Genomic DNA, 25,493 nt, shown 5'->3' on the forward strand with positions numbered 1-25,493 from the left:
TTTGGACTATGCGTACATTTTAAAATCAAATACAACAATTGTAATAATTTTTTTGATGATCCCATACCAATTGTCAATTTAAGGATTACACAGAATGGGACAAAAATAAATTACTCAGCATCAGGAATAGCAGGCTGTGTAGGGCTTCTGGATTTGAGTGTAGCTGGTGGTTTTACCTGCTGCCTGGGGGTACAGGCAGGGCAGGGTGCAGTGGGCTGGAGAGTCCAGGAGAACTGAAGTCACCCCCTGTGGGGCAGTCTGAGAGCTACAAAGGTTTGGGGATTATCTCAGGGCTCTTGTGAAACTTGGACAAAAGTTGTCAAAATCTGCTGATGTTCTTGGAGCTGAAAATTGGTTTTCATACTGAGAGATGATGGGAGTCCTGGCATGGATGGGTTGTTGGGGGTGTGGACACTGCAAACACCTGGGTTGCAGGTGGGGGGCCTGATAAAGGAGCTTCAGGTGTGGCAGGTGCAAGAAGCTCTGCAATGAAGCGCATGCTTTGTCGGCTTTACAACTTGGAAGTTTTGGCAAAATATATTGGTTCAAAGCCACTTGCAACATTGTGTATTAAGTGCAAGATGATTAATGGAAAATACACTGTGTGTGCTTGCAGGACCTAGTGATGATTAATAGCTACTAAAAGCTTGTAACAAATAAAGACTGTAAACAAATAAAAGGTGAGGAGAAGGCTGAGGTACTTAATGCTTTCTTTGCTTAGTCTTTAACAGTCAGACCAGTTGATCTCTGTGTACCCAGCCTCCTGAGGGGGAAAATAGGGACAGAGAGCAGAATGAAACCCCCATAATCCAAGGGGAAATGGTCAGTGACCTGCTATGCCGTGTGGATGTAAGTCTGTTGGTTGGGTGGTATCCATCTGAGGATGCTGAAGGAGCTGTCAGAGACACACCTTCTCTGACCAAGTGACCCCCTTAGAGAGTGAGGGAAAGGCTGTGAATGTTGTCTTTCTAGACTGCAGTAAAGCCTTGGATACTGTCTCCCGTGGCATTCTCCTGGGGAAGCTGGCTGCTCATGCTTTGGATGAATGCACTGTTTGCTGGATTAAAAGCTCTCTGCCCAGAGAATGGTAATGAAGGGAGTTTGGTCCTGCTGGTGGCCGGTCACAAGCACTGTTCCCCAGGGCTGTGTTGGGATCAGTCCTGATAAATACTTTTATCAATGATCTAAACAAGAGGATCAAGTGCATCCCCAGTCAGTTTGAGGACCAAGCCGTGCGGGAATGTCAATCTGCTGGAGGGTAGGAAGGCTCTGGTGAGGCATCTGGACAGGCTGTATCGATGGGCTGAGGCAAATTGTACGAAGTTGAACCCAACTTCAGTCACAACAACCCCAGGCAGCTCTACAGGCTGGGGGCAGAATGGTTGGGAAGCCGCCCAGCAAAAGAGGACCTGGGGCTGCTGGTCAACAGTGGCTAAACATGAGCCAGCAGTGCCCAGGTGGCCAAAAGGCCAATGGCACCCTGGCCTGTACCAGCGATAGTGTGGCCAGCAGGAGCAGGGCAGGGATTGTCCCCCTGTACTCGTCACTGGTGAGGCTATGCTTCAAGTCCTTTATCCAGGTTTGGGTTCCTCACCACAGCAAAGACATTGAGGGTCTGGAGTGTGTCCAGAGAAGGGTAACAAAGCTGGGGAAGGGTCTGGAGCACAAGCCTGATGGGGAGCAGCTGAGGATCTGGGGCTGTTTAGCCTGGAGAAAGGGAGGATGAGAAGGGACCTTGTCACTCTGTACAACTGCCTGAAAGGAGGCTGTAGCCAGGTGGGGGTCGATCTCTTCTCACAGGCAAGTAGCAACTGGACAAGACAAAATGGTCTCAAGTTTTACCAGGGGAGGATTAGATTAGGAAAAATTTCCTCACGGAAAGGGCTGTCAAGCACCGGACCAGGATGCCCAGGGTAGTGATGGAATCACCATCCCTGGAGGCATTTAAAAGGCTCATAGGTGTGGCACTAAGTGACGTGGTTTAGTGATGGACTTGGCAATACTAAGATCTCTTAAGATCTTAGAGGTCTTTTCCAACCTGAATGATTCTTTGAAGGTGCTGTGGTGTTTATTTTCTGAATATATTATTGTAAGTTTGAGTACAGATATTTTATTTTTTAAATCCAGACTTGGTGGAAACAACAAACAAACTTTACTATTTTTAAAATTTATTTCCTTTTTTTGGCAATAAAATGTCTGTCATTTTTAAGAATCAAACTGGCAGATTGTATCCAGGATGTAACAAATACTTTGCTTTCAAATGTGAAAAAATACAAAATTGGAAATTGTCCTGGATTGGTAGTGCTTTTAGTGTTTTTATTTCCTGATTTTTTTCTGTCAATCTGTCTACTGCTTTTGTTCCCTCTCCATTACAATTGCCTCTTCACCACTACCATTACATATATAAACCTGCTCTCCCTGTCATGGCTATTTGGTTTTTGAAATAAATTATTAAAAATTACTGTAAAGATTTCTTGATGGAAGACTGTGGTTAACAATATCAAGCTACCATTAGACCACTTATTTTTATGTGGGTATTAGTCAATTGTCCATACACTGCCTGTAGCTCATTCTGGCCCCTGTGATTCCTCATCCAGGAGAGATGTTCTCTTAACGTGTTCTCTGTATCTGTTGGAAAGCATCACCATATTTCCTGGAGTCAGATGGAATGTTACAGTAACTGTAAAGGATTTTCACATGACAGAATTCTTATGAATCTGATTTAAATGAAACTAAAGGATGTTCTATTCTCTTCTCTGGCATTTGGAAGACTCTTAATTTTTATTTACATCAAGAACACACTTTTTGTTGTCTGCACTTAACCTTTGAAAGAACGTAATACCTTTTCTCTTCCATGGTTACAAGTAGGTGCTGTAAAGTACTTGTTGCTTTATGATGATAATTGATTTTTAGTAAGGGAAGGGCCATTGGAGCAATAGGCAGGGTGTTGTGTATTATCTTACATACTAAACATTAAAGTAACTTAGCTTTATAGATCTTAATATGTGGAGCTTAAATTCAATCTAAATTGCAGCCTTGCTGGCTAAATACCTGTGTTGACAGAATTTTGAAGGGTTGCTAGCAGAGACAGAGGTGGTGAGACTGAGGAAGAGGACAACATGAAAATGTGAATTTAACATGGTTGTCTCGGGGTATCTTTATTTTCCTGGTTTTAGAACAGTAGTAAATACTTTTATCTGAGTTCAATTTTAATATTTTAGTTTGGAAGACCTTAGAGTGGGATCTTTAGTAAAGGGTTAAGCACTTTGTGGCAGCTAACTTCTGTACTTTATAAAGGTTGAATGTGTGGATGAATCTGAAATGGAGATGAAGTGATTTCAAAGACAGGAAGCCATCTGCTCTACCTGCACTTTGGGAGACCTTGATGATTCCATGTTGTCTTTTACTGGGACTCTGCTGTGTGAGCCATGCTGTGTTCATAGTCTGGATTACCAGCTGTATTTCAATTTAGATCCTGCCCAGCTGTGCTGATGACCCTAAAGCTGAATTGATACTTGTGTTCCTCTATCTTGCTGGAAGCATCCAGACAGGGTGGCACTCAGAGATTACTTTAAGTTTTAAACTTTCCTTACCTAAAGGGGTCTGTTAATGCACTTGGAGGTGGTACTGTTTTTCAGGGTTATGGTTTCAAGGCCAGTTGAAATAAATAAAGACTAATTACGAACCAATACTGTTGGTTACAAATCAGTAACTTTATGAGCTGAAGGTAGGTAGTCGAGGCTTTCCATGTAGCCATGGGCCTCCTGGTATCCTCTGTTGCCACTGTACCACTTTCCCTTGTATCTAGGAACTTCTTATTAATTACTGTTGGATTTTTCGCTTCTAAAATGTTTAAAAGACTAAAGGTGAGGTACAACAGATAATGTTGTTTCCTACTGGAAGTGACCATAACCCTTTAGCCAAGGCAGTTTACAACCATAAGCATTTTTACTTCTGCAAAGTATATATTAAATAACAAAGTAGCTTACTTTTATTTTTTGACTTCTTTTTTTTTTTTAAGATTTACCACTAGAGTTCACCAAAAGCTTTCTAAAAAAATAATGTCAGTATCAAACATTTGGGCAGATAATGTGCCAGAGTGGGATGGGTTATGTGACTTGTAGGAACTTGACATCCTATTTTTTAAAATTCATCTTCGAAAGCAAAGAAAAGGTGAAGTCATAAGATATTAATATGCAAAGAAAGGATAGTGATCCTGGGAGACACCAGATTAAGCTCCAGTCACTGACAAAGAAAAAAGAGAAGCTTGTATAAAGATCCCTCTCACATCAGAAAATATAAATTAAATTGTGGATAACTACAGGCCTTGAAGTCTTAAAAGTAAGGAAGTGAAGTATCTCCAATTTTCAGAAAGGAGAAAGGTCAAAATGGCTTTTTCAATACCTTGAGCTGTGTAATGAAATGTAATTTTTCTGTTGTTGTTCTTTACCTTGCCCAACCCAAAAAGTTTTGATTCCTTCTGTCACTGACATATGGAGCTCTTCCAGCGACTCTTCTGGCTTTTCCTTGAAGGAATTGAGAACTGCTAGACAGCACTGTGCACTTATAAAGTGCAGCTCTGCCTGCTGTAATACACCAACATCACTCCTTGTGACAGTCCTTGAAATCTTGAGATGTGGCTTCCAAATAAGATGAGAAAATGGAAACTCGCCCACCTTCTCTTGTTTGTCAAAATGTTCTTTTTATTTTTGGGAGAGCTGCTGTTACATCAAATAATACATGTCTCAAACTAATGTTCGAACTGGTTTGTGCTTGATGAAACTGAACTACTCTGAGACCATAAAGCTACATTTTTCTATGAAAAACTGACATGTTTTAGCTTCAGCACTTGTAAGTGCTGCTGAAAGTTTCAAAATAGCCTTGTCTTATTGCATGCAATACTGTACTGGAAGAATATTTTCTGGTGCTTTTTTTGTACAAATGATAGTAATTTAACAAAACTGTCTCTAACAAGGGTATCAAACCTGCAGATGGGATTGACAGGAGACACAGTAGAGAAACAATGTGTGAGGCTGTAATGGGTATCTCAGTGGTGGTACAGAACTATTCAGCCTCTTTAAGGCATGGCTCTGTAGCCGCTGCATGGGCTGGTGTGTCTGCTCTGCGTCAGTCAGGGCATGGGATACACCTTTGCACACCTGCCTTCGCTGTCTTTGCTTCTCTTTCCCAGCTCATCATTACTCCTCTGCCATGAGCAGGTTTCCTTACTATTCTGGCTCAGTGGGTATAGAAGTAGATCTGCTACTTTGTCCTAAATGTTCCCAGATGAAGCTTTTTCCAAACTTGGTGGGATTTTGTGAAGAAGCTTGCACTGCTGATTGCTGTGCTGCATTTACTGGTTGTGTGTGTAAAGAGTGAGCTTTAATTTCTGCTGTGCTCAGTCTGGAGCTTTCACAAGCACTAAATTTTGCTGATAGTCTGAACTGGGGATGATGGTTGGGAATTAACCACAGCAGAGGCTTATCTGGCTGCTGGATATGGTACCTTAAGCCCATATCTCCTGCTTTTCAGAAAACTGATAAAGTAGAAAATAGATGAGGTGTGAAGGTAGTTCTGAAAAAGTCAATAAGTAGCCGGAAGCTACAATTTAATAAGTGTTTAGACATATCTGGCTCAAATAGCTTATAATTTTAACTCTTTTAAAAGTGATGGCTAAAACCTAAATCCATATTCCCTGTGGCATTTGGTATCAGGAGAAATAAGTGGAAGCAAGGCATTTGAAATCAATAATGGCTTCTAGGTACAACTTAATGCAGACAGAACTTGGAGAAAAAAAGATTGTGAAACAGATACGGGAATAAAATTTAGGTTTCCTTTGCAGACTATAGCAAAGTTCTAATCCTGGATGTTGTGAAAATGAATGGAGATTAGAAAGTTGTGGAAATGTGGAAGTTCACTGCCGTGGGCCAACTTATGCAGAATTAGATGTACTGAAAAAGTAGGAAATCTGTGGAGTAAAGCTGCTCTCTTTATGCCTTAAATTAAATTATAAATTAATAATGTTAATTACCTAAGATCCATTTTGTATTACACTGGAAATGAAGCCAAGATTTTTTTCCCATTTGCTTGGGAATTGTGTTGTGCTTGAGAATCTTCTACTTCATTGCTTTGAGTTTCCTGTTGTTGGATTTCCTTGTGGCTTACGGGGCCTAGAAGTGCAAGAGGCTCCTCTGGGTAATTCAAGTGATGCAACTGCATTTTATCAAGGTCCTTGGTTTCTCTTTTCTGTTCCTTAGCCCAACAGGTTATACTTGTGTGTATGATGGGACTGAATAACCAGCAATTTATATTTTCTTTGTTCTATCCTGTAGAGATGGTGAGGAAGAGCCATTAACATTCCATTAACTCTGTATATAGAAGCGCTTCTATAAGTGAGATTTGTTATAGTATTACATCTCAAGGAGTTTAAAATTGTATTCCTGGGACAGGTTCCAGTCAATCCTTGTTTCTGAACTGCTTATTGCTGTTTACAGCAAATTCATATGGAATCATATGATGCATAGTGGAAAGCATAGAATTTTCATTTTTCATTTACCCATGTCTTTGCTATCATCATATGAAATCCTGCTTATGCTTGACTGCAGTGGGTTTTTTGTACCTTAAACATCACAGTATGTGGTATTTTCAAATCAATAGTTTAGGTGACATTTCTGACTTGCAGTTTGTGTCTTGCCAGTCTCAACATCAGCAGTTTCATTTAAATTTCAGCCATTTTTTTAGAAACTCCAATCTGCAAAACAATTGAATCCTCTTTAATCATTTTTACTAGGTAAGGCTAAATTTGAGACTACAGATAAAGCAAGTGGACATTTCTGAAGTGTTGTATCAAAAATGAGAATGCAGCTGTTTTTCAGTGAGCCCTGTGAAATCTGGAGGTTCTTTTGGAGCTCACCATCAGCTGTCATCCTTCTAAGGCTGTAGTAGACTTCAATAGATGCTCAGAGACAGCTGGTAACACATCTGCAAGAGCTATGTTTGAGCACACATGGGGAATTAGAGCTATTATATCTGTTTGGATTAGTTTTTTTGAGGGAGAGGGGTGATTTAAATTTTTTTTTAACCTTGTCCCATAGAAAGGAGTTAATTTGTTCTTCTGTTCAGTGTTTTCTGTTCATTTGATGTGCAACCGAAATTACTGAAAAGTTGGGTTTTGTGATTGCCTTTAAACTTGTCAAAAATTTATTGGATATCACCTATCTGGCCTCTAAAGGATGTAGACTGAAATAGTTTGTGCATATGAATCTAGGCAATGGCTTTGTGTTCAGGGACAGGCCTGAAGGCAGGGACATCTTGGCTGGGATCTTGGCTTGTTTGCATAGACATCCTGTGTGGCTCGATCAAGTTATGGAAATTCTGAAACTACTTGTCTACATTTATAAGATGAAAAGGAATTGGTGTAGGGAAGGGTGCATATTTAATATGTGGCTGTTGAAGGGAAATCAGTTAATATTTGCAGCGTGCTTTGAAACTTCAGTTGCACAGAGTTGTGCAAGATGTTTTGTTCATGGTTGGCTTTGGATTTTAAGTGACTAAGACAGAAGCAATCAGTCTGTATTTGCTCATTTGAATAACTCGTGTTTTGCGTATGAAGCTGTATGTAGGGACAGAAGAGCACTGAGTCGTACTGTGCGTGCTATTTCTGGAATATCAAGCAGGCTTAAGACTCAGAGGAGGAGGAGTTTCTGGGATTTTTCCAAATTCTGTCAACAAAACAAATTCTATCTGCATTAATCATCAGAATGAGTTGGAGTTATTTGTGTTGTTGTAGCATAGCCTGGCTGAAAAGGCTACTTGACCTTGTTCCTAATGTAATGGGACTTTTCCCAAGAGACTGATAAATCACTCATCACTATTTTGCATATTGAAATTATTCACACTGATCATTAAGTGTTCAGTGAAGTGAAGGGAGCAGTTGACTCTTGGAATACCTCAAAAATATGCCTGTGCTGAAGACCAGGGTGAAATGCCCACCTTAGGGCACCATGCTATGGCACCTGCATCTGCTGCTGCCCAGAGTAATTTGGGTTCCTTAACATCAGGTGTTATTGTGCTGAGCCGCCATTGGCAAGGCTTAGGCTTTCTGCCAACTTATCTCTTAGCTAGCAGAGAGATTCATCTTCCCGTGTTTTAAGGTCATATTTTGTTCAATAAATAGTTGCATGATCCACTTTTCTCAAAGTAGTGAAGGCTTTATTTTGAAGGAATGAGCTAAAATTTTCCATCTTTGGTATATAATACCATGTGCAGAATGAGGTTTGACTATTTTATATCAGAAAAGAGCTGTGAGAAAAGAGTAGCCCATTAAGGTCGTGTCATGTTGGAATAAGCTTCCTTTAGAACATGGCCATGGTCGTATACTTGTAAGAGGGGTACCTTTCCTTTAAAGTGTCTTTCTGGGAGTTGTTTGACAAAACAAGTGGAACTGTGGAATGTAGACTAAAATGCAGCAGATTATGGCACAGGAAACTAAACTATACCCAGAGTTGAACTAAAGTATGCATTTTTTTCCCCTGATCCACAAAGATCAGGGTAAGATGTGGAAATGATCAGTCCCGTTCTTGATTGGAACAAGTATGAGTCGTTCCATGGCGATGGGCTTGGAAAAGTTCTCATTCATATGGGGGAATTATTGAAACGTACTGCAATTTTAGAGTGTTAAAGTTCCAAAAGGAAACCTGCTGCTTTTCAAAAGAAACATTTCTAGGTTTAGCATTGTTAAACATAAATCATTTTGCAACTTCAAGTTACCCTCAGGTGCCTTAACGCATGGAAAATCTAGTGAATTAGAGTAAAATGAACAAAAATACCAAAGTAATTTGTCAATTCATGTTGTCTGTGCTGTGTGCAGAGGCAGAAAAATCAGCAGGAAGTTGCAGAAGGAATGAAAATACAATTTATAACCTAATTGGATTTTTTTACATTGCTAAAAGGTAAACATTTTCAGTCGGTTTAACTCTCCTGTTCTTCACTGTGTGGAGCTTAGGTGTTGCTAAGGGTGGATGGGCTGAAGCCTCCCTGTGCAGCTCTGTGTGTCTGGGCACTGCAGTGCACACCCTGGGCTCAGCAACCAGTGTAGCTGGGGTATCCTGCTGGTCTGACACAAGTGTGTACAAAGTGGGAGGAAAAGGTGGCTTACAAGGATCACCTCAGACCCAGACTGTAGCCTGTGCTGTGTCTAGAGCAGAGATGAAAAGTACTTGGAGAACAGATTACTCGCTTCAAAATCCCAATACAAATTGGGATTACTCTTGTAAGTGCTACTGATGGTTGCAGAGTAGAAGTGGGAAGTAAAGTTTATCGTTGTCGATATTTTGAAGCTAAATTTATTCTTTCATGTACTGTTTCTTGTGTTGTCTGGTGTTCGGTACCCCCATGCCAGGCCTGAAGTATTCTCTTAATGGACATGCTCTGAAATACAAATTCTTTTGTCTGCACTATTTATAAATATATTAATGTTAGTTCAGGTGTTCACCTACTGTAATTTTTCAAGTTCCAGTTTCATTTCTCAGTGATCTCACAGTCACCCTTTAGTTTTAGTGATGATGGCAGAAGCCATAAGCTGTTCTGCTGGCCTTGGTAAGCTTCAGCAAACGAAATATATTTTTCAGGAATTTGTTTTTGGGAAGGAGTGGTAAGGCAAAGTTCCAGGTCAGGAACAGATTGAATGGACATCAACTGATAGCTTATTAGTTTGTTCCAGTAATTGCATGATACCCCCTAAACAGCTGAAAAAAAAGGTGTATAAGCTTTTTTTCAAAATGTGTTTTCACAGGTGACTGGAAATAAACCAGTATTTTTTTTTAGAAAACTTTCAGTCCTGAAAGCAGGCATGAATACATAAAATTGAATTATTTGTCTGTTATACAGAAATCAGGAGAGGCAATGATTTAACATGTCATATTTTGTATCCAGTAGTGCGTTACTGGATTTTAACTGGCTGATATTGTGTGTTTACATGTTCTTAGTTCCTAGTTACTTGATGTGTTCAGTGGACAAGTCCCTGTGCACCTCTGCTTTGGTGCTGGACAGTGAGAAATATACTTTGATAGCAGGCACAGCATCCTGATATGGAAGGCTTTATAAAATCTATTTATAGTCCAGCAGTAAATGCTGTTGAGATGTCTGCCTGCACAAGAAAATTTACTAAAAATACTAAATTTCATAAAAACCAGAAAACCCAAGAAAGGTTGCTTACACTATTAGCTCAGTAATGAAAATGTTAATGGAGAATAAAAATGGCAAATTTGCATATTTGTAGTTTAAATCAGGGCAGGAGGCATGATGGGAGAATTATTTTTTTCATGAAGGCTTGTCTGCATTACCTGATTTGATAATCAGCCTGGCTTTCCTTTTGGAACTTTAAATAACATATATGCAGGGTGAACCAAATAGTTGTGTTTTCATGAATTGTGAATGAGGCAATTTGTTATGTCCAGAGTATTTCAGAAATGTAATGAGAAAACAGAAGTAATGTTGCAATCAAGCTGATCCTTTTATATTTTACATCCTGATAGTGTTGATAAGACATGAGTGGGATTGTTTTGAAAGACATTTGCAATCTGCAAAGTTGGTATTTTCAGCATGCTTTGAGTGTTTCGTATCATTGGCAAATGCATGGTACGTCTTCAGAGGTGGGAACTGATAACGTGTCCCTGAGATTCCAAACAAGTGCCATCTGGAAACTCATGATAACTTGTGGTTTTGATTTGTAGTTGCTGTCAGGGGTGCAGACACACAGAAAGAGCTTGTTTGCTTGGAATCTTTTCTGTAGGACAAGTTACATGAAAGTTGATAGTTAACTATATGTGATACAATATTGAGAACTAGCAAATGGTAGCTAAGTATTTTGTGTGCTGAGGAAAGGCACGCAAATAAAACGCCAAACTTTTTCTTGTTACTCTCTTCTTCTGCTATGCAAAGCCTATTGTCTGCAAATAACTAAACTCCCTGTCCCCAGAGGAAGATGTACCTTCCTGCTGCACTGATGATTCAGAGCATTTCTGAATTAGTATTTATGAGATCCTTTCCCAATACTTGTTGAGGTCTCTCAATGCCCAGTGGTCCAAGAAATCATTAAATTAACCAGCACCTAATTTCAGTAACATAATTTGAGTGACAGTGGGTTTCTGTGACACAGGGATGTCGAAAGAAATGAATTAGTTTGGCAACTCTGTTCCAGTCAAGATGCTCCATGACTGTAACTGGCTGTGAGGTGTCCTCATGCTTAGATATTTGTGTCTTTTGGGGCAGATGATTCCCATGGAGTACAGTTGCAGGCACACATTCCAGATACCTTGGATGTTACTGGATCTGCTACATTTCATGCTACTCCAGGGCATGAAATGGCAACCAGGGTGTCAAGGGAGGGAGCAGAGCTGTTTTGGAAGGAAGAACACACAGGACAAAGCGTCTGATGGGGAGGTCCATAAATGGGAACAGAGGCTAGAATACAGCATGTGGAAACAGAGAAACTGGAGGTATATTTGTTGTGTGAGAGAGTTAGAAGTAAGAAAATCAGAAAAGGTGAGAAGGAAGACTTGGAGAGTTATTAGGAACAGGATAAGGACAGCTGGAGGGAAAGGCCCTGGAAGAGCCTTCAGTGATTACAGAGGAAGATCTGCTTTCAGATTAAATTTCTCAGATTGATGTACAGTATTTAAAAGTATGTCATAATAATTATGAGTCATGTTTTTTTAGCAAACTGTGCTGAGCAAATCTGGTAGTGGTTTCAGTGCAGAGAGAGGAGTGATGTGCTGAAGAAAGTAAAGAAAGGCTGTTCTTTTAGGGCTTCACTAGCTGTGTTTCTTCTAATTTTTTTCTTTGTGAGTGTTTTGATTTTCAAGGAGATGTGGTTTTGGGGGGCTTGGAAGAAAACAAAGTTTTGGAACAAATTGAAAGAAGAAAGACTAAAAAGTTAAGAGACCAGGCAAACCCAAATAGTTTGTTTATTTTCAGCTGATAGTATTACTACAGTCTTAAGAAATTCTGCTGATTTATGATTTCTGAAATGATAACAAAACTGACACTGCCAGTTAGAAAAGAATTGGAAATATTATTTTCCTCTGTAGGTATACTGATGTTACAGACTCTTGCCATTTTATCATCTTAGTATTGCATAATGCAGCCAATTCATCTTTTCCAGAGTTTCCCAATTAACTTAAGTGCTCAGAAGTTTCCATGACCTTTAGGTTCCTTTGTACTCTATGTTGTTTTTCAGAGAGTATGATAGACTTTGTGGTTTACTTCCAGTGTAGCCTTTTTTTATGGAAAAGATGTCACAATGCAAGAAGACCATGGTTTTGAGTTGTGTTTTTGAGCAATTAATACAAGGCTGATTTGACATGTCTTTTTTTTTTCTAAAAATGTCTTATCAAAGAGGAAACTGTTTAAGTAGCTCATAAAAATAAATGTTGGCAGAAAAATATCATAATGAAAAAAGTATCATTATGCTGAATATATGGCAAAAATAAGTTGAAGAAGATCCCCGTAGAGAAGATTGTTGCAGGACACATGAACCTATTTCATATTCTCTGCTGTAACTGATGTTCACTATACTTATGGTTCTTGCTTCTGTTTTGCCTCTCAGTCTCTATGACTTGCTGGAAAACCTTCTGTCAAGTTTAGGTTGTCCTGTTCACTCAGATCTGTATGAGCTCCCAAACACAGGCCTCTGTTCTTCACTGAAATGTTGGAGATTTCTCAAAAACCTTACTTATGGAGTTGGAGAAGGTGGCAGGTGGAGAGCTTCCAAGGAAGGGTGCATGGTTGTGTCAGTGGGTGCAGCACCACATTCATGTGGTACTTCCCATCCAGACCTAAACTCTTCATCTGTCTGCCTGGAGTATAAACTCCAGGGCTGAATCCTCAGGGCTGTCTGCCCCTGCCCCTCTAGGCATGGATTTAGAAGCCTGAGCTTGTTTGTCAGAGCTCTTTGACTCTTTATTTGAGGACAGTGCTGAACAGTAGCACCTACTCATATCAGAACACTTACAGGTGTATATCTATGCAAATATATGTATATATATACACACACACATATATACACATGCATATACCTATGTGTATAAATAGGTAGCCAGTTGCTCCAGTCTCCATGTCTTGAATAAAGGATTATTACTCTGGTGTTGCTTAATATTTAGTAATTATGAAGCCAGAAGATGTTGTTTATACATGCCAAGCCCAGTCTGCTCTTTTGGTCCATGTTTGTTTCCACACATCCGTCAAGGCCTTGCAAAGCAAAATGTGACCGCTGACAAGTTATTCCCACAATGTTACAAATGTTCAGATGTTCCTGCAACCTGATACAAAAAGGCCCCGTTGGCAATTTTTTTCTTTTTAACTGAAATTTTATTGAAAAAAATGCAGTAGACTGTGGTGAGTTTACACCAGTGCATGCAATTATTTTAAGTGTGAATAGGGCAGTAAAGTACTAAGAAAATTCAGCTGTCATTTTGAAGAATTGTGATATGGACACTTAATAAATGAATATAACTCATAAGTGTGTGCCTATATATTTATATATATATATGCATAATCAAAACTTGTATATACGTGTATTCATATGAGAGATCATGAGAATTAATTAGAAAAAAAAGATTTACAAATAAATGCAGAAATAGAACAACTAAATATGATAAAACAATACTGTTGCTGTAAGAGGGGGATAAACCTCAGCTACACTTTTATTTTCCTTAAATGATTTTTAGATGTGTACATGAGTGAGACTCCTTTTCCCAAAACTGCTCAGGAGATTTTATTCTGTAAGAGCCTTTGCTTTTTATCTTCTGTTCTGCAGAGACTGAAACCTGTTAAGGAATGAATTTAGGTGTATTTGGGAGACTTTTTAATATAATATATATAAAGTGTTGCAGTTGTCCCTCAGTCAAGGAGTCAATGTATTAATCGCCTGGAAACCAAACTGCTGTATGAAATTAGTCCCGTTGACTGAGTATGTAAGGGCTTTCTAAACTTGTTACTTGTGTTACTTTTTCCAAGGCTGTTTTGAAGAGAGGGGTTTGATTTTGGCTTTAGGGAAGAAGTATTGTCACAGTGTTGTCTCTTCCTGCACACCTGGAAACCACAGTACCAGAAGGAGCTGAGACCAAGCCCAGAGCTGGTGTTCTGTCTCGAGGCATCTCTCCTCCGAATAAAGACATCTCTTAAAAATGGTTGTGCTTTACAGTGGTGAATGAGTGCTACTGCAGCTGTTGTCTGTTAAATGTAATGTCTCACTTACATGTTGGCCTCTTGCTATTTTGTGTGTGTGTGTGTCCCACCCCTAATTCTCAGATGGGTGTGTTATGGGTGTGGGGCTGAATTTATAAACATTTTATGCTGCTGAAAAGAATAAGAAATACAAGGGTTTGGCAGTGTGACTGGAAAACTACTTCTAAAATGTGTTTGTTTTCATACTTGGTACATCTGACTAGGCCAAGTGATCACTCTTTTTCTAACATTAAAACTGTTTCTTTGCTTGTCTGTACATAATTGCTAATCAGTTTTTTAACCTCTGATTATATTTCTAATAGTAAATGGATCTGTTCATTAGTCTAAAAATGTGGTTTTCATGCAGGAGAGGTTCCTTGTCTTGTTCCATTTTTATTTTGACTTCTGTGTAGGCTGAAAAACTGAGTGCTCTTTCCCAGCCTGACAGGGTCAGATACTTGTTTTGTTTAAAATACCTAAAGGTCTGAATGTTGTTTAGGTGATTGTGGTCTTTCCCTGTTGTGAAAGAAAGTTGTGTTTTAGCCAAATTAATAGTGTGATCTTGGTCAACAATGATTTGAATCCCCCTGAATGTTTTCTCATATTTAGCATTAGTTGCATTTTTTGTATTATTTTCAATTTACCTGCTTCATAGGTTAAGTGACTGATCGTTAACTGTAAATGATGATTTCTTGGAACAAAATTGTCTATGAGACAGAAAGCTTTTCAAATGCTTTTCAGCCTTTCATCATAAGTGTGTATGCATGGAGGAAAAGCATATTATGGGTATGGATACATTCATGATGGGTGCATGTATAAATATGCCTAAATCATGGCAGGCTTTCTCCCGCTTTCGCAGGATGTCAGTTCGAGTAAGGCGTCCTAAAAATTATGTTTTACCTGTATTCATTGCTCACTGGCTTATGTTATTTAAAGATACATCAGTCAATACTTCAATGCTCCATGTACTGAATAGCAGCGAGTAACATGAATTTTTTTGTCCAAACTGATACAAGCTATTCTGATGAATGCTAAAGCACTAAACTATTTGAGATAGATTATCTTTATTCTTTTGTTCAAAAAAAGAAGCTCTAACTTCACAAGGACATGACTATGCTACTAATTTTGTACCACAGGCCATGTTTTACAGGATTAGAGTTTATATATGTGCTTCTGCAGATAATTCTGGGATTCAGTTCTGTTAATGAATTTAGATATCAATAGGCTCTGAATATACAGAAAGGTTTGGATCCTGAAGAAAGTAGTATTCTTATCTGAATGGAGGCAGATATTGGTTGCTTGAATATCTTTTGTCTGAAAATTGCTGAGCTATAATTATACCATAACTAAGATATAACCAAAACTAGAAATATGTATGTTTCTTTCCAAACCAGCTATATTGACTTTTCTCTTTGGTAGAGGTTCACATGTTATGAATAGTGATTTGTTTTGTAGTATTAATTCACAGTGGAGCAGAAGCAGGGATTATGTTTTTGCTTTTGTTGACCACTTAGTTTTGCCTTTGTTTAGCTAAGATCTTTCTGGAAGTTGTGACCATTCTTTTTAACTTTGTTTTCTGTGGTGTACAACCTTGTGGCATCTCAGTTTATAGAGATAACAATTCATTCCCCACTGGCAAAAAAAAAAAAATAAAAAGGAATTAAAATGGTGTACCTTTTTTCCTCTAAAACACAAAACAAAGAAAAACAAAAAACCCCTTCCAAGAATGTAATTGAATATAAAGTAATCTTGCAAGTAGCCAACTTACTATTAATGGCTCAGTTTGGTTTTTAAAAAATTTTTAAAATAGTATATAAGGTAGGAGTTGACAGATTAGATAATTCTTAACACAGATTTGTTTCTTTCTGTTTTGTAGACAACTCTGCTGAAGCAGATTTATGGTTGCTGAACAGTTGTACAGTAAAAAATCCTGCTGAAGACCACTTCAGAAACTCCATCAAGTAAGTTGTTTCCTTACAAAGATTTTTATTTTTAGCTATCAGTGAGTATTACACGTCTTAAAGCTCTGTGTTTTCAATCTAGAAGTAATTCTTTGTTTTAGAGTAAGAAATGTGCTGATTTTGTGTTACAATGGTGAATTCTCTAGAATGGATTTGTAAGGCAGAGTGGATTTTTAAAAAATAGAAATAACTTGCAAGTGATTATCACTATACTTATTTAGGAGAACTGCTGACCCATTTAGATAGGGACTTTTATGTCACTTTTCAAGACAATGTTGTGATAGTCTTCTGAAGAGCTGACTGTGATTTTTTTTTTAAATAATATGTGAAATGTTAGGTTGTTGCATTTTTCATCTACTTAAATATGGCCTAACTGGGACCTGCTTTTCAGTGGTGTGCAGCAATGAGCATAAATTAAATGACAAGAAGTACCATAACATGAGAAAGAACTTCTTTATATTGAGGGTGTCAGAGCACTGGAAGAGGCTGCCCAGGGGCTCATGGAGTCTCCCTCTCTGGAGACATTCCAAACCCACCTGGACATGTCCCTGTGTCACCTGCTCTGGGTTACCCTGCCTTGGCAAGGGGGTTGGACAAGATGATGTCCAGAAGTCCCTTCCAACCCTGCCAATTCTGTGATTCTTTGTAAAGGGTATCTGGTATGTACTTAAAATCAGCTATTTGATGATCCATTTTCTTGAAAGATTAGCTTATACTAGAAGTTGTGTGAGGAGTGTGTTTTATTACTCAGTACCATTCCACTGATGTCAAACAAAAAGACATGGTAGTGATTTTGCCTCCCATTTCTGCAGAAGTGTAGTTATGATGAGAGTAACTAGAAAACCTGTACACAAATATAGCTGTCACTGCCCAGTATAAAGAAATACTGTGGTATGTGTCGTGTAGATTTTACATTTAGTAAACAAATTTGGCTACTTGTGCAGTTATTTCTTTAGTGTGGTGCACTGGGGATGGACTGGCTGTTGAAATCCATTTTGGTTAGAAGCACGTAGTTCTTGGGAACGGAAAGAGGGGAGAGAAGCTGGATATAAGCTAAGCTACCTGCTTGCATTGCTGGAGTTACTAACAGGCTCTCAGGGCTGTAACCTGGAACAGAAACCACTTGCCTGCTGTCGGTGGCACAGCAAAAATTTCCTCCATCCCTGAGAGTGCTTCACTTTCTGGCTGCTGGTGTTGCACTTGGTGACCAGAATGGCTTATGCCTTTTCTTCTCTCTTGCCAAAAAAAAAAGCAAACTATTCCCAGAACACTTCCAGCAGTTAGTGTGTGTTGGCCAGCAGAACTGATGACAAGATACTTTCCAGCTCAGTTGTGGCCATCCTTCTACTTTACTAATCCTGTGCCAGAAATGATGTGGTATGGTGTGTGTCCCAGCCAGGAGAACAGAGCTGGTTAAGAAATAGGGCCTAACTGAAATCAAATGACCAAAAATATTTCTTTGAAGAACATGTTTCTGTTGCTGCTCTGTTCATGAACCTGATGTTACTTGTGGCCTGGATTTATTCTTTTTTATCCTTACATCTCTCTATACTTGTTCTTTTCTTGATTCATTCTCTGATCTCAGATCCTGGCAGCTCCCAGCCATGGACAATGGCATCTTCTGTAGTTGTTTCTGGTTTTTTGTAAGGTGCATTAAACACAAGGGAAGGCCATTGTCTCTCTAAAGAACACAACTTCTCCCAAACAGTTCTTAATTTGTTACAGCAAAAACCCAATGCATGAAGTTTGAGTGATACCAAATGAACTGCCATTATATCCTGTCACAGCAGCTTGTCGGTAACTATGGAAATCTTTGTTTTTCTCAATTGACTAACAAAATAAACATGTAGTGTGTGTGTGTTGCCAAAGCAAACATGCTTGGACAAGAAAAATTAATACTCTGCCCTGTAAAATTCTTCTTTAAAAAAAAAATCAGTCTGAAAGTGTTACATAGTATTATGCATGTTATTGAAAAAAGTATTTATTTATTCTCTGCCCACTGCAACAGTTCGTACATTGCATATATGACTTTAAAATGCATTGATTCAAACCAGTGGTAGTTTGTTCCCACTGGTGGTTAAAGAATGACTGTGAAAAGTTGATCCCTCACTAAAACATGGGCCAAAGAGTGTGCCAGAACCCAACAAGTCCTGTAGGTACAACTTTTTTGGTCTGATTTTCTTCTAAAAAAGGAACTAAACCACTCCCAGACACTCTGAATCTTTGCAGATGTGTATACAGCTGATACAAGATGACTGACAGTATAATCTTTTTGCTTGTTTTTTTTTCTCCTTAGCTCTTAGGAATAGTCTCTTGTTCTTCAGTATCAATAAAATTGAACTTGCTGAACCAGAGTAATGGTATGGAGGGCAAAGAGTTGTTTAAAAATGTTACTTATGGATGGGAATTGAGAGAGTTTCCTGGACAGATTTTATTCTCAGTTGCTAATCTTAAAATAAGATTAAAGTAGAGTTAGGCAATAGCAGTAAAGAATTCCCACTATAATTAAGTGGGGGGATTAAAAAAAAATTATTAAGGCCTCTGTTTTGATTAGTGATGGATCTACCTTTTGTGCTTTAGTAGAGTATTTGCTGGGCATTCCAGGAAATTAGCAGCTTTTGGAAAGTTCACTTTTTTGAAGTTGACTTTATTTGGCCTTAAAATGAAATAATAGTTAAAAATAATCTATTTATTTAAAAGTCACTAACATCCTTTTTTTTGCTGATAATATTTCAGTATGACGTCTTTGTTTTGGACCTGATAATCTGTCAGTGTGACCAACTTGGATGAGTTAACTGTATATGTATATATGTGTTTTATAAACAGTATAAATAACAAAAAAATAAGTAAAATATCATTAAATTTCTTCCAGAGACATGTCACTATTTATTTGTTTTGGGGGATGTTGGCCAGTTTTTTTGTGGTTAATTTATGTGCCTCTGCTTATTGTGTTTGTGGTTTTTTGTTTGTTTGGTTGGCTTTTTTCTCATTTGCAGAAGGTTATCAGTAACATTTTCTGCTATCATTTATTTTAGTCAAAAGTAGTTTTCTTAAAACTTAGCTGTTGGTAATAGCAAGAATAAACATTCAAAAAGTTACTAACCTTAACTTGTGTAAGACTGTTTGATGAAGAGACTTCAGTCCAAGATCGTGTGCTAGAGGAGCTTGCTTCCTTTAAATACAGTTACTTTTCTCTTCAGTTTCATGCTCCATTAATTTCTATGTGCTCTGATACTCTTTTCTTCACTGTTTCATCTAAGATATGTAACCCAGGTTTCCTGATGACCTCTGAAGATTCAGAAACTCTTGAGTGTTTCTAGCTAGCTGTCTTTTCCCTTGCTTGATCCTTTCCTAAGTGCTGGTATAAGTTACTCATGTGTTTGGGGACTTCGGCTTTTCCTTAAGGAGTTCTCCTGCTGGTTGAAGTATTATGGAGAGGAATTTGGTGGCTTGCTTATCAAAGCAGCCAGAATGTTGTCTGGGAGGAAAGATGTGTTTATGCTGTTGAGGTGTCCATGGCTTGTCTCATGGTATAGAGTAAGCAACTATAAATAATCATCTTTGTTACTATATACAATGAACATGTAGCATTAGCATACATTCTCCGATATATTTGTTGCTGCATTCACTTTAAGGCACTCTCCAGTGTGTGTTCAACCCTTTTATTTCTGATAGCGATGAATTGCGACAGAGATGCAAGGGCTTTTAGCACTGAAGTAGCACCATGCGGCTTCCAGTTCTGTCCTTGCTACAGTTTTCACCAATTCATGAATAAACAGTGTGTGTGGGATCTCACTTTCATGCTAGAAGGAGCATCAAAACCCATAGAATTTGTGGAAATGTTTGTTTAAGGGGACTCTGATTGTAGACGTTGCAAGTTGTTTAAAGCTCTCAGTGGATGAAATTGAAGAGTAAAAGGCATGACTGCTTTTGGATGCTACAGGATTTCTGTTAACCAAATGCAGTTGTGTTGATGTTAAGTACAAAAGGAGGTTATTCTTTAAGAAATACAGAAGCTTGTTCAAAGAATAATTTTCTGCTGCTTGAAATCTTTGCAAATGGAAATAACCCTGGAAGAAGGTTTTTTGTTGGTTTTTTTTTTTGCTTTTTTCCCCAACATTTATGAATGTAATTTATATGATGCATTTTGAAATTGAGCAAAATGAAAAATTGCACACTATGCAGAGTTACGACTTTCTTTAACGCAGCATTAATCCTTTTGCTGTTCCTAATACATTCCCAGTGTAGAAGTAGACTGTGATTTAGAGTTGTTTATACTGTTCATGCAATACAATCTAAGCTGTTATGTACGTCCAGGAGAGTAAACATAAGTATTTCCAAGTTCTTCATTTTATATATCCTGTTAGCATGAGAAGATCACTTCCTCCAGGTGGAAGTTTCTGAGCTGAGTGTCATAGCCTGGCTGTTGCATTTCACAGAAATGCGTGTTACCATGTCTTTAGGTGTTTGGGTTGGAGTACTTAAGCTAACGGGGCAGTACTGAGAATTGTAGGTAGGGGTATTGCTGTTCCCCACGTGTATTGAAGAAATCTGAGGAAGGCCTGGATTCTCTGAAGTAAAAATGCCTGCAAAACAAACTTCACTGAGTGGGAGGAAGTTGGGCAGTTGATTTCTTTTTCCCCTAAGACTGCTCCCAATAGTACTCCTTGCTCAGACTCTCTAAACTAGTCTAGATCATGTTGGTGAAAACCTTGCCTTTTGCCAGGATGAAAGGCTCACACACCTACAGATTGGCAAAGTGCTTGTGTTCAAGATATATGCCATATTCACAGTGAGAGGAATTCCTTCCCCAGCCAATAGGAGTTACTTGGTTTTGAGTGGAGGCTGTAAATCAATTAGCTAGAATTTAAAATCACAATTATTTTCTAAGAACAACCTGAGAGGCTTAGGTGACTGCTGAAGTTGCTTCATATAAACCTTGATTGGAATGGATTTAGGCACAACATTTTTATGTTTACAGATGTAGGACATCTATTAAGATCTCAGCAATCACACACCATTAGCCAAAATTAACTTTAAAATTAGTTTTGGATCTCATTCTGTTTTGTAAAGAAATATATATTTTTTAGGAAGTGCTCTAATCTTTGATGTAATGTGTATGAATTAATTAGTTGAAAACACTGAATATTTCTCTTATGTTCATCAGATTTTTTTTTTTTTTTTGATCTTCTGGGTTTTCCTGGTAAAAATTTCAAGAAAGGTTTTCTACTTTAGGATTTGAGAGGGTTTTTTTTATACAGCTGTGCCCATCCATATTACAAAACAATGATTTTTTAAAATGTTCATTGTACTAGTTAACATTCCTCAGCTTAAGCAATACCAGTTTCACATTTATATATTTGGTCAAGCTTTACCAAGGAGCATAGCTGACTCCAAATGCTCTATGGCTTCCAAATGCTGCAGAAGGCATTTGGAAGCCATAGGTTTTGTAGGCTTATAATAAAAATGTTGTTAAACTGAAGTCTTTATTTAAAACCTTACCAATCTAGTAAGTATTTTTTCTTTTTTTTTATACTTACTGAATATTGTCAACCATGCTTTTAGTGTCTTAAGCTGATGGAAGGCATAGCTGTTGGTGAAGAATTCTGTGAGTTAAATGATCTTTGTTAGTGGAAGATTTTTAGCTGCATTTGAGTGTGTTCTTTTTCTTGCACTCATGTCTGCTGTAAAAAAGAATGTTAAAAGCTGGTTGACGTGATGCTATAAAACACAGAAAAAGTACACCATATAGAACTGAGTGCTTTCCATTGCATAGTATTTAGACGATAAAAGGATTATAGACTGCTTGTGAGTGCATGTGTTACATGGCCACATTTTGCAGAGATTTGTAAAAGCCTGGGTTATAAACTTGTGTGCACTTTAGTTTATTATTTTAATAGGTTTTAAAAAAAGTACAGGAACAGAACCTGTACTTCTAAATGTACTTCTAACTTCTAAATGTGATTCTAGAGGTCTTTTCTGTTCTGACAGGAACACATTTGGGACTGCTTTAAGTACAACATGATATTGATGCTTTGAGATGTTACTGCAGTACTGATTAAGCCTCAGATGCTTTAGTGGGCTAATTAGCTTTAGATACTCTTTATGTCTTGAGCCAGATCACTGGGGACAAATGTATGTTTGATTGCAATTTTATAGAAGAAAACATGGCCAGGACATGAGAGACCAACTCTAGTTCATGACTTCATGTATCTGTATTTGAACTTTTTGTTGAGGCTGTAGTTACAGGTCCCCAGCTATACAGGCTCCAGGAGCACTGGTGCTTCAGCGGCAGTGTTTACAGACATTGAAATCAGTTAAGTTCATTGCTAAACATACAAGATACACTTTCCTTTGCAAACAAGTGCAATCAACCATTACACTTCAGTGATACGGGTAAACAAGGAAGACTTCTGATTTAAAAAGTATAGCTCTCGTGATAGTTCATGGACTAATGCTTTCACCTTTCTCCTTGTCAACCAAAAATGGGGACACAGGTATCATAGGACTGTAGAATATCCAGAGCTGGAATGCACCCATAAGGATCATCGAGTCCTGGCCCTTCACAGGACACTCCAAAAGTCACACCACGTGCCTGAGAGCTTTGTCCAAATGTTTCTTGAACTCTGTCAGGCTTAGAGCTGTGACCACTTCCCTGGGGAGCCTGTTCCAGTGCCCAAGCACCCTCTGAGTGCTTCCATCTCTAGTTAAAAACCAGAACAGTTCTTTCCCCTCCTCCCAGACTTGGTCAAAATGCATAATTTTAGGAAGCCTCTCCAGACAGAGTTAATGAAATTAGCAAAAGTAAGAATTGGACTTTCCTAGTGTTTCTCATGCTGTTCTGCCATATGCTTGCCTTGAGGATGGGGTGTTCTCTTGGGCTCTTAGTGCTGGTGACCCCCTCTTTGTCCAGACCAGGGACAGATACAGCAGAAACTGTCAGGCACTGTTTTGGGTCAGAAATTTTGGGTTTGTTTTGTTGCTTAATCAAGGGCTTTAAAGAAGAGGCTTTTTGAGGGATTGAAGACATTTGAACAAAACTGTGCTTGGTTTCCTATTATGGGCATGTACATAAAAAACATGCTGAAATCTGTTTGAAATATCTTGCCTCTTTTAACAGGATGGGGACAATGATTTCTCGTGACCAAGTTCCTTCCTTGATTTAACTCACACTTCAGATTAGCACCTTAACCTTTAGTTAGTCCTTGCTGGATTGGAGGATTTTCTGTTCACCGTTCAAAAAATAGGCTACTAAATAAAAACTTTAAAAGTCTCATTTGGGTTATGGTATGCAAAAGAATAAAATCCACCACTGTGTGTGTAAATTTAAGGAATGTGAATGGAATCAGAATATTAACAGTTTGTAAGTCAGCATGCCTTCAGGTGGAAAATACCCCTATGGAGTTTGCCAAAGCAAAGAGCTGGTGACACCTCCTGAGGAGCTTGTGATTCAAACAGTGGTAAGATAGTGGACAACTGCTGGAAACAGCAGCAGTCTGAGACATTGTAGTGTGTTTCTTTATTGCTTCAAACAGTAGGCTGTGTACATTTTCTTGTCCTTGGAACAATATTTATGACTTATCAAGGCAGACTGTGCCCAGTAGTGGACTACTGAAGCTGAGCTTTGTGTTGCAATTAATTTGGGGATATGCAGTCGGAATCCTTGCTGCTTCTGCCATGTGACATTCACCTCCCATCTGTTGGGCAATTTCTTGTTTCTTTCTCATATTGAGAGGTAACCAAATTACTTGCTCCACCACTAAAAAGTGCAGGAGATTCTAAAAGATTTTAGAATTGCCTCAAATAAGCAATAGCATTACTGAGAGAGGATGTAATATTAATTGATGTCCATTGGAATAATGTGGGACAGGATGAGGACAGAGCTCTGCTTGGGTTGGGTTGCTTGCATACAGAAGGTACAGTCATAAGAGGTGAAAAAGAATGGAATGTTGTACTGGCTTTGTTTGTTTTCCTTTTTCCCTTTGCTCTTTGAGCTTTTAACTAGTAGACCAAAATATATGAAATACAGTAGAATGATGAAAGGGTGATTCAGCAATAGAAATTGTTAGCTGGTTTTTGAATGGGTAATATGATTTTACAGAATTACTGTTTTACATATTATGTGTCCCCTTATCTTAACAGGTGTTTTGTTTTACCATTTCAGATAGAAGGATTGAGCAGAAAAGGTTAATGATTTGAGTGCTGGAAGCAGGTGGTTGGTAGCTTTGACTATTTATCTAATTAGCTGCATGTTGGCTGTTGTCCTAGCAGGCCTGACTTTTCCTACTGAGGGAGCATAGGAAAACATGCAGAAACTTGCTGTAGCAGGACTAATGCAAAAATCAACATGATCTAAACTTGTCCTTATTGACAAGTATGATTTTATTTGTTTTTGATTCAAACGATTATCTACTAATGCTTTATGGGTGTTTGTCCTAAAACAGAGAATGCTTGCTTGTTCAGGTGAGCTTGAGTGTCAAAAGCATTTTCTCTTATACTTCTGAAAGCATTTTTCTCATGGTTGTTAGATGCTAACCCACAAAGAGCAAAAATAATGTTGGTGATATTTTTCTTTCGTCTGTATTCAACGAAGCTCTTGCTTTTTACACTGAGTTCCATTGTAATTCCTGTGTCTGTTAAGGTTTTATTGTGGCGTATTTAGTCAAGGCAAGTTGGGATACTACCAGTGCAGCACAGCAGTTCATGTTTGGCACTGTGCACCTCAGCTGCTGACTTGACCCTTGGTGCACCACTCTTGGGAGGGACATGCGCATAGACAACTGTTCCTCTTGAATTTAACTTTTTATCCAAATTTTTTTCTTTACTTGTAAAGTTTTCTTTTTAGCTTTCAATGAAAAAAAAGGCAGAAACATAGGCTCTATAACACCAAGATACAGTTGACCACAGAATTGTTTCATTCCAAGTATGTGCTTGAATTTGAAACTTTCCTAAGAGATAATGTTTAGCAACTACTTTTAACAGGATGAATAGTCAGCTTTTTTCATGTATTGGTTTTACAGCTCCAAGCACAATGGAAACTGATGTTTGTTAGTGGCTCCAGCTACCAACATAATGCAGATACTCACCAAGAAATTTTATATGTGTTTACTCCAAGTAGGAAAAAACCTATTGTTTTCCTTGGGTCTATTATATTTTATTAGCATAACCTCAAGGGAAACTCAGTAGTGAAGAGGCAGAGGCTCTTTTTTTACAAAAGTACAGTGTTAAATAAAATTGTCTAAAATACAGCAAAACTCGTTGTAGAAGCAGTCTGTGATTACCTCAATCCAATTGTGTAGCATGGAC

General features: G+C 38.3%; 1 protein-coding gene across 1 annotated transcript in view; it reads left to right on the forward strand.

Moving 5' to 3' along the window:
• The window catches only part of CDKAL1 (CDK5 regulatory subunit associated protein 1 like 1), a 380,700-nt gene that overhangs the window by 50,794 nt on the left and 304,413 nt on the right, over positions 1-25,493 (forward strand). The window contains exon 5 of the mRNA XM_041475400.1: positions 16,103-16,187. Coding sequence (XP_041331334.1) covers positions 16,103-16,187 — 85 coding nt within the window. The remainder of the gene's footprint in view (positions 1-16,102; positions 16,188-25,493) is intronic.

Source organism: Pyrgilauda ruficollis, unplaced genomic scaffold (assembly GCF_017590135.1).
Source record: "Pyrgilauda ruficollis isolate IOZ18807 unplaced genomic scaffold, ASM1759013v1 scaffold35, whole genome shotgun sequence".
NCBI lineage: Eukaryota > Metazoa > Chordata > Aves > Passeriformes > Passeridae > Pyrgilauda > Pyrgilauda ruficollis.